The sequence below is a fragment of the Lepidochelys olivacea genome, assembly GCF_965140295.1.
Source record: "Lepidochelys olivacea isolate rLepOli2 genome assembly, chromosome: 17".
Taxonomy (NCBI): domain Eukaryota; kingdom Metazoa; phylum Chordata; order Testudines; family Cheloniidae; genus Lepidochelys; species Lepidochelys olivacea.
In genome coordinates, this window is record NC_140427.1 from 12935217 (window position 1) to 12945050 (window position 9834).

The 9834-nt window shown below is 47.7% G+C and overlaps 1 protein-coding gene across 1 annotated transcript in view; it reads right to left on the reverse strand.

The window, feature by feature from the left end:
• The window catches only part of CRCP (CGRP receptor component), a 41204-nt gene extending 37308 nt beyond the window's left edge, over window positions 1–3896 (reverse strand). Inside the window, exon 1 of the mRNA XM_084650667.1 lies at window positions 3593–3896. Within this exon, the coding sequence (XP_084506793.1) occupies window positions 3593–3861 (269 nt within the window). The 5' untranslated portion in view covers window positions 3862–3896. The remainder of the gene's footprint in view (window positions 1–3592) is intronic.
• Between the last annotated feature and the right edge of the window lie 5938 nt (window positions 3897–9834).

Below are 9834 nucleotides of genomic sequence, written 5' to 3' on the forward strand. Positions count from 1 at the left end.
GAACAACAGAAACATTATTGCTAGTGTGCTTATTCATGCTGAGTTATATCTTTATGAAAAACTGGCACCGTTTATAAAGTACAGATTTCAGTTTTCACGTCAGTCCCAGCCCTCTTATGGGTACTAAAAAACAACCAAAAGATTTAAAGAAAAGAATGTACATAAAATACCAGAACTTATTTTATATCAGTTCAATATGTAGTTTCATATCAGATGTCTAAACATATAGCACTCCACTGTAATGAGACTCAGAGATTAATGGAAAAGGAAAACTGACTTGATTTTAACACCAACTCTGTAATGTATTAGAGTCCCTTAGAGAGATATTAATGGCTTTAATTGCTGTCCTAAGTGAAATATTACTGAAAGATGTTTCTTGATATAGTACTATTTACATTACTGTATGGGAGCCCTTCTTTTAAAAAAAATATTATCGGCACCTTCTGCTTTTAACACTGAAAAATACATTCCATTTCTAAACCAAAACATTTTGTGAACTTTTTTGGAGGGTGGGTGTGGGGGGGGTAAACAGATTTTCACTTTGAACCTCTAGAGCGCTGTGACAATTTTATTTGAAGATTTTCCTCTTCTGAGGACTGCTTGACGAACAAGATGGGGGTGTTTGTCCACTAGGCCCCAACAGGGCTGAGAGTACTACGTGGGGTGGACTGCACAATATTCCCACCACATTCAGTGGGGCTCAGCACTGGGCAAAGGTCCACTCCCACGGAGCTCACTGCAGGATCAGGATCCTAGGCCCCAAATCCTGCAACCACTTACACACATACCTAACTTTACTACCATGAGCAGTCCCATTGAAATCAGTGGGGCCACGCTCGGTTGTAGAGTTAAGCATGTGCATAAGTGTTTGTTTGCAGGATCAGACCCTCAGTTATGATAGGCCCTACTCATCAAAGGAATGAGTAGGAATTTTTCAATGAGCCAGATCCTGTCACATGTTGAATTGCCACTTATGTCCTGATCCTGCTAACTGCTTCATGCATACACAGAGGTCCTTCCAAGCACAGTAGCTTGCAAGGCAGGGGCCTTACTCTAAAAGTTGCTACTCGGTTTAAGGCTGACAGAATACAATCCTATATTTGTAATAAAAACAACACCCCTCTTCAGTATCAACTTCTGAATTTCAATAAGTAGCTTCAATTATAATAATGGAGAGACAGCGTCTCAGATGGTATAGAACACCATTAGCTCCAGTGATGTCAGCGAAGAAGCTATGCTGACATACATCAGCTGAGGTTCTAGTACCTAATACCCATATTTCTCAGAAATCAGTGCTGTACGTACATAGATAACAGCACAAGTCAACATTTATGAAACTTGCTTTCTATAAATAATAGTTTATTATCTCTAGAATTCATTTTTAAAATTCAAAATAGATTAAACTCTCTGAGACACACAATCTAATTTTTCATTTAACTTTTTGGAAGTGTGTACTACTGTCGATTTAGAAATACATAGGTTTGTGTTTTATAACATGCACAGCACCCAGATATACAACAAATTGCTGGAGTTCCTAGCACTGCTGCCGTGAACCAGCACTCTTCTGCTGTAGTAACTTCCTGGTTTGTTTGTTTTGATGTTTAATTTTGTTTGATTTTTTGTTTGTTTATTTTTGTTTGTTTGATTGATTGTCTTAATCGCTTTCAAGGTTAGTAGGCTAGGCAAGAATTTGACTTGCCTCTTGTGTTTTGAATTGTAGGTGCATGCATATTATGTTTCCACCCTCTCTGTGCCAGTCTGCTCCATTCTTGCAAGCAGGCATAAAGGTCCCCAAGGATCCCGAAAAGCAGGCTTTGGATTTTACTTTATGGCAAGAACAGAGAAAGAAGATGGGGAGAATATTATGTCCATGCACGTCTGACCAGAGAGGATGGTTTTATTAGAGGGTTAAAACTGTTCCCACAGTGTTTTACTCAAATAACTTCAGCAATATTTTTTAAGCAAACAAAAATGCAGTTTCTCATTGGAAAGCTCTTAAACTGTCCAAGAGTATTGGCCTGATCTGGAGTATCAATACCTAAATAATTACAGTTTTTAACATATTCCAAGTATTTAGCCTCCCTGCCTCCCCAATGTTCCTCTTAAATTTACAGAGGGAGAAAGTGAAGTAATGATTAGATTTGGGGTGCAACAAAGCACTGCGCTACCCTTCATGTATTTCATGGGTCCGTATGGTACTTTGCAGCCATGTCGTGCATCCCACCTCAATTCTGGATCAGTACAGGATGATACTACATAGCACCAATGAGGTGAGAAGACACAATTATTCTGATGTGGTACCATGATGGGAAGCACTAGATGTCGAGGTGCAGCGTTGGGAGAGTACAGACCCCTGCGACTTTAGGACACAACACTGTCAAAGTGCAAACACCACCACCTTCTTCAACCCTGACGTTGGCCACGGAAGCAGCTGGCAAATGGGTGAAGGGGAACCCTCACTCCCCCAGGTTTAAGGGGCAATTTCACTTCACCTCACCTCAGCAGCCCTGTGGGGTCAGGATCCCACCTCCTACACAAGATTCTCAGTCAGCCCCAACTGAAAGGGAAGCCCCCTGCAAACACCTCACATACCATGCCCAGCTCCCCCTTCAGGCAGATCCCAACCAATAGGGGGGTCCCCATAACTTCTAAAGTCCACATCCCACTCCTGTAGCCAGACCCCCCCCCAGACAGGGGCTCCCCTCTCCCAGCTCCCACCCGTAGCCAGACCCCCCCAAGAGGAGCTCCCCCCCAGCACTCCCCGAGGCCAGACCCCCCGCCAGAGGGGCTCCCGCTCACAGCCAGACCCCCCCCAGGGGCTCCCCTCCCGCTCGCAGCCAGACCCCCCCCAGGGGCTCCCCTCCCGCTCGCAGCCAGACCCCCCCCAAGAGGGGCTCCCCTCCCCCAGCACTCTCCGAGGCCAGACCCCCCCCAGGGGCTCCCCTCCGGCTCACAGCCAGACCCCCCCCAGGGGCTCCCCTCCCGCTCACAGCCAGACCCCCCCCAGGGGCTCCCCTCCCGCTCACAGCCAGACCCCACGCCAAGAGGGGCTCCCCTCCCCCAACACTCCCCGAGGCCAGACCCCCCCCAGAGGGGCTCCCGCTCGCAGCCAGACCGCCCCCCAGAGGGGCTCCCGCTCACAGCCAGACCCCCCCCAGGGGCTCCCCTCCCGCTCGCAGCCAGACCCCCCCCCAAGAGGGGCTCCCCTCCCCCAGCACTCTCCGAGGCCAGACCCCCCCCCAGAGGGGCTCCCGCTCACAGCCAGACGCCCCCCCCAAGAGGGGCTCCCCTCCCCCAGCACTCCCCGAGGCCAGACCCCCCCAGAGGGGCTCCCGCTCACAGCCAGACCGCCCCCCAGGGGCTCCCCTCCCGCTCGCAGCCAGACGCCCCCCCCAAGAGGGGCTCCCCTCCCCCAACACTCCCCGAGGCCAGACCCCCCCCAGAGGGGCTCCCCCGTCACAGCCAGACCCCCCCGCCCCCGAGGGGACGCCCCTTTCGCTGGGTACTCGGCCGGCGCGGGAGTGGGGGGGTCCCTCAGCCGCGCCCACGCGACGCCCCAGGAGCGGCCTACGCGCGCGCCGAGGCTCCTTACACCTCCATCTCGCGCACCCGCCGCCTCGCCGCCGCCGCCGCCTGCCCGCTGGCGGAGCTGCACGCCCAGGCCGCCCGCGCCCCTGGAGCTCTGGTCCCGGCAGAGCCGCGCGCGGGGGCCGCCCGGCCTCTGGGCGGAGCTGCCGCACGCCCGGGCCTCCTGACGGAGCTCGGCGCTGAGGCCGCCTGACTCAGGGCGCGCAGCCCTGGGGCCCTTCTGTGGTTGTGGGCCTCGGCGGGGGCGCATCCCCATCGCCGAGGCAAAAGCATGGAGGCAAAGTTATTCTGGGGGGAAAACGGGGGCCAAAAAAGCGAGACTTGCATTGGCCGGGAATCGAACCCGGGCCTCCCGCGTGGCAGGCGAGAATTCTACCACTGAACCACCAATGCAGGTGATGATGACAGTGCTCACTACCAGGTACTTAATTTAAAAGAGATTAAATGAGTATTTTTTTTTGTATTTCTTTTCCACATATACTGAACAAGAGAGTCCAACCTATAGAAGCCTTGCACAAATGCCCTAAAAATGTACTTGTCTGCCCTTTAGCCTGACACAAGTTTTGGGGGAAGGTGGGCAGGGGAGGGAAGAATATTCCACTTGCCTATTAAAAAAATTAATTAGGCACTGTGGACAGAGAACTCGGTACATATAGAAGCCTTGCAAAAGTGTCCTGGAATTTCATTAGCTCTGGTTCCAAAACTCTTGGCTACCTTTTACCAGGATAAAAATGGGGGGGGGGGGGAAACATATCTCACTTGTCCATCAAAAAAATTATTGACTACGTGCAAGGAAATTTTGCTAGTTCTGCAACAAATATATAAAATCTGTTCCTATTCCCACCTACCCGCCCAATTCTATGTGTATTTCACCATCCAGGTCATAAGCACTCTCAATCCCCTTTTCTCCCCTCCCTCCTCTTGCACCGCTTTGTATATATATTTTATTATATTTTGTACACTCTGCTGAGTGGATTCAGTTGAAAATCCCATTGGCTAGGGCAGGCAAAATTCTGCCTTGACCAAACTGGCTGAGAGGCAGGAGTAGATGAATACAAGAAACAGTTTCTTCTGTTATTGATCTGCCATTCAGGAATCTATGTAGAAACAGTACATCAGTGATTCCTCCCATAACAGGCACAAAGTGCTTGTTTCTGGGGGCTGCATAGTGAATGCACAGTCTTGCACTGACTCAAACTCATAAGTAAGGATAAGATTTAGTCATGGGCATTTTTAGTAAAAGTCATGGACAGGTCAGGGGCAATAAACAAAAATTCACGGCCCTGTGACCTGTCCATGACTTCTACTATAAACCCCTGACTAAATTTTGGCGTTTTGCAGGGCTCCGGGGGCTCAGCTGCTGTGCTGGATGGGGTCCTCTGGGGCACCCGCTGGTGCACTGGGGGGGCCTCCGGGGCACCCACTGCCTGGGGGCAGGGGTAGCACACCAGGGGATGGCCCTGCCAGCCCAGGACCATGGCAGCCACCGCTGGTGGCGCAGGGCATCCTGGGACCCCCGCTGCGGCTGGCAGCAGGCGGCCCGGGACCTCCACGGCTGGCGGGGGGCAGCCTCGCCAGCTTGGGACCGATGCACTGCTGCTGGTGGGGGCAGCTCAGGACCGCCACTCTTGCTTGGGTGGGGGGAAATCAGTGCAGCTGACCCTGGGGCTGCCCGAGCTACTGCAGCGGCCCTGTGGTCAGTCGTACCTGCCAGCTGTAGAAGTCATGGAGGTCTCGAAAAGTCATAATAATGCTAAACAGGCAAAGAGATGCCTTGTAACTTCTTTCTTGGTTGGAGCAAGTCTCCGGATTTCTGCCTGCGACCCTAAGTGCTCATCTGTTCCCAGTTTGATGAAGGGGACGAAGAATGTCATGTTTCTTTTGGGAATACAGTGCTTCCAGATTGTATTCATTTCTCAAAGTTTTTTCGACTGATCTGTTCACCCCTGCCCTCCACCTTTCCTATACAATTAGATTTGGGATTCAACATCTTCAACATATTAATTTTTCCTCATGGCATCTCTTTTTTATCTCTCTCCCCAGAATTCCATTTTATTCCTAATCATCTGCATTTTCAGTTTCCCATGACTTCCCTCCAAGGCTTTGCTGATGGACCTTTAGGAACTACACCCTACCCCAGCTTCTTTTTGTTTCAGTTGCTGAATCTAGGAGCTCATGCATTACCAAAATTACCACTATGGGTCTTGCAAACAACTTTTCAGGAGAGGCGACAAAAGCAGTGATTAGCTCAGCGTTTCCAAATGCTACACTTTAGATTGGACTAGGAGTATGAGATACACAGAATAGAACATCCATAGAGAACACAGATGTGGGGTTTTCGAAATGTGCTCAGTGTGTCAACATTCTAAGCATAGGATTTTGATTGTTACTGCTAAGCCTCAGTGAGAGGGGGGCCTTGGTATTAACTATTGAAAGCAGGGGGCCTTGTAACTGCTATTGAAAGCAGATCTGCAGTGTTTGTATTCTTTGTTATGAAAGATGTTTGGCGTAGTCAGCATTTTGCTGATCACCCTATAGTGTCTTTTTGGCATTCAAAATTAAGCAATTTTTTTTTTTAACAAAAATGTCAACTCTGCTCCACACCACTACAGCTGACAAGTGCATTTGACTAGCAGTTTCAGTCCATATCGCGAATGGACCCTTTTTTTTTTTTAAAGCAAAGTCACTGTTCAAAAAGAACCTTCTGAAGAAGCTGAAAGGTAGCACTTTTCTTCACCTCTGCTCTGCATTGTGAGTCAACGAGCTTCTACAGTTAGGCCTATTATTATTGTAGCATATTTCTGGAAACCACTCAAAACACTGAAAGAAGTTGAACACCACTAGAAAAACACTCCTCAGCCAAAAAAATACAGTTAAGAAATAGTAAGTTTGTGACCTTAATTTACAAAAGCAAGCGCAGTTAAGGTTCAAATGTCTAGTACCTAGGGGCAATGAAATGCAGTGAAATGAAATTAAACACGTCCATGCTGCTGAATGTGCAAAATGCCCTTTCAGAGCTGCCCAAGTACATCAGTTTGGAAAAGGGTATAGCAGGAAACATCAGTAAAGGGGTGATGCTCCACTCTTCCTCCCCAGTGTGGGACACATAGTGCTATGCTCTGGCACTGCCATTCCATCAGGGCCAAAGAAGTACCTTGCATTTAATTAAATAATTAAGTACCTTGTATTTAATTTTTTTTTAAATGCTTCTGTGTCACTTAAGCAAGTAAAAGACTGAAAGAATAAAACAGAAAGAGAAATAAAATAAAAAACAGAATGAAAAAAATAACTGAGATCCGAGTTTCTGGTCAAGCCCTATTTTGTAGTCCTATTTCGCAACTGCCTGCTGCAGAGCTCTAACTTCCTCGCTCAGAAGCACTCCATAGAAGACCTTGCTCATTGCCTGGCCCAATCCCTGAAACTTCTCTTTTGACCTCCAGTTTCATTTCTGTTTTCTGCAGTTTCCTGGTTTCTCATCACTATGAAAAGGACCGTTTTTGAGCTGTTCCATCCAGAAGAGTAGGACAGAGGATTAATCAGCTCCTAGAGACAGGCAGGTATATGAATGTAATAAATCAGAAATAACATCACTCCCACAGGCACCTGGACACCAGTGATGGATGTCATGTAAATGCCTGTGAAGATGAGATCAATAAGAAAAATATTGTATGATAACATACACCAAAGGCACTTTACTTGCAAAACTAGATCACCTGGGTTTTGTGCTGAGGCATGTAAGAGAAGAAAGAACATAAAATAAATTCAGTTAGAATGCAGATGGTGGATAATACTCAAGTGATTTACAATTTGGCCTCAGTCCTGATCCATCTGAAGTCAATGGAGTTTTGGTATTAACTTAAGTGGGAGCAGGTCTAGTCACTTGATAACTCATGGAAAACATATAGTATTAAGTCAATGGATAACCAGTACCTGGTTGACATATATGGGGGGGTGATCACCAGTCTACCTTTCACTTTGGGAAAGTCCTTTCCCACATCACCTTCCTGCAGGGAGACACTATCCTTGCAAAGAGAAAAGGAGTACTTGTGGCACCTTAGAGACTAACAAATTTATTTGAGCATGAGCTTTCTTGAGCTACAGCTCACTTCATCGGATGCATCGGACTATCCTTGCAAGGGTTGTATACATTCTACATAGCCGGTGCCGGGGCAGTGCAACACGTGTGGGCACACAAAAGGTGCCTTCTTTACATGACTCATCTTGTCATAAGGAAACTCTGTACTAGCTGTTTTGCCAACACAACAGCTGCCCCCCACCCCCAGGCCCAAAATAAGGAAAACAACTCCCCAAAGTGAGAGGAGGAGGAGAGGAAAGGAGAGGGGGAAAGAAGGGAACTGGAAAAGGGGAGTAAATAGTGGGATAGAAACAAGAGGGGATGAATGGAAGGAGAGGCCAGACAACAGGAAAGGACCAATAAAGGAAAGAGAGAGATCCTAAATGTGCATAGAGGAAATGGAAAGAAGAAAGAACAAAATCACAAGGAAATAGATGAGAAAAAAATAATCTGAATAATCTGCTGAGGATCTAATGGCTAATTTCCCTAAGGATTAATTTGCACCATTTCTAGAGTCTCTCCAAAGTCTTGACCCTTCAGACTGAGATAAATATTGCATTATAATGTAACTAACAAACAATGCAAATCATAAAAAAGTCTCAGGCAAAAGATTAAAAGAATGAAACAGAAAGCAAAAGAAACGGAATTAAAAAAAAGAGAACACATTTGACTGTCTGGAGAGGGAAGGAGAAGAAAGCACCCCCCCTTGGCTGCTGCATTATTTAATATTTAAAGCCAAGTAATAGATTTGGGGGGGAGAGGGTGATTTCCTTGGCTTCCCCCTGCTCTGAAATGAGTGACTGAAGTCCTCAACCTCAGTTTTGAAAATGCAAATCGCAAAGCAAAATTTAAAAGTTGGCATCCAGGATCCCATTGCATATTTATAAAGGTCCATGCCAGCAGCAGCACTGGTATTTCAGGTTGCACAGTTTAGCATCCAAGGACCATTCAGTTGCGCCTCAGCTCTCCTAAAAAAGTCAAAACGCTAAAAAGAGCCACTCATCAAGAATAATTCCAGGTAATCAGCAAGACTTGGAACCTTGTAACTATTCCTGCAGTATCCGCAGGAAATGGGATTAATGGAATTGCAAACACAGAGATGGAAAAGACCTATTAAATCCCATATCAATCCCACCATCCTTGTTAGACCAATAGACAGACCAGACAGTTCCGGATTGATCCCTACCCGTAACAGGTATAGAATTGAATGCAGTTTGCAGGGGTATGTCTCCAGCTTGTGCAATTTTTTTTTAAATGCAGAAGATTTTAATCGACTACTAAATAACGAGCGGAGATGTCAAATGTCTGGCATTGAAACGAGCAGTGGTATTGCAGCCCTGGTGGTTCCAGCACAGTAAAGAGACAAGGTGGGTGAGGTAGGTATCACTCATCAGACCAACTTCTGTTTATCAGAGAGGCGAGCTTCCCAGCCACCCGGAGCTCTGCTTCTGGGGAAGCTCAAAAGCTTGTCTCTCTCACAGAAGCTGTTCCAATGAAAGATACCTCACCCACCTTGTCACTGACACCCTCGGTTAGGAAACCCTTGTGTTGCTCTCCATAAGGAATCATATGCCTTACAATTAGCGCCCTGGGAGGGTGTTTCCCCCAACATACATAATGGGGGAATGACAGGTTTCAGAGTAGCAGCCGTGTTAGTCTGTATTCGCAAAAAGAAAAGGAGGACTCGTGGCACCTTAGAGACTAACCAATTTATTTGAGCATACGAAAGCTTATGCTCAAATAAATTGGTTAGTCTCTAAGGTGCCACGAGTCCTCCTTTTCTTTATATAAGGGGGGGAAGTCTCTCCCCTGTACCTGGGGTGACCAGATGTCCCAATAAAGTCTTGATATTCAGGACTTTTTCTTATATAGGTGCCTATGACCCCCCCCCCCCATCCCCTGTTCTGATTTTTTCACACTTGCTATCTGGTCACTCTACCCGTACCCCATAGCCCCCCGAAAAGTAGCCTCCCTACAAACGAGATAGACTCGGGGTCAGCTCCGAGCACCGCTCTCACCCCCTCTGCTGAGCTCTGTCCCGTGTGAGCAAGGCAAGAGGCTGCCGCAGCAGCCAGAGCGAGCCTTGGAGGCGGACGGAGAAGGGAACAGCCAGGCAAGGGGAGGAGGGCGGGGATGGGAGGGAACCTCCGGGGCCTTTCCAGGCTCGGTCC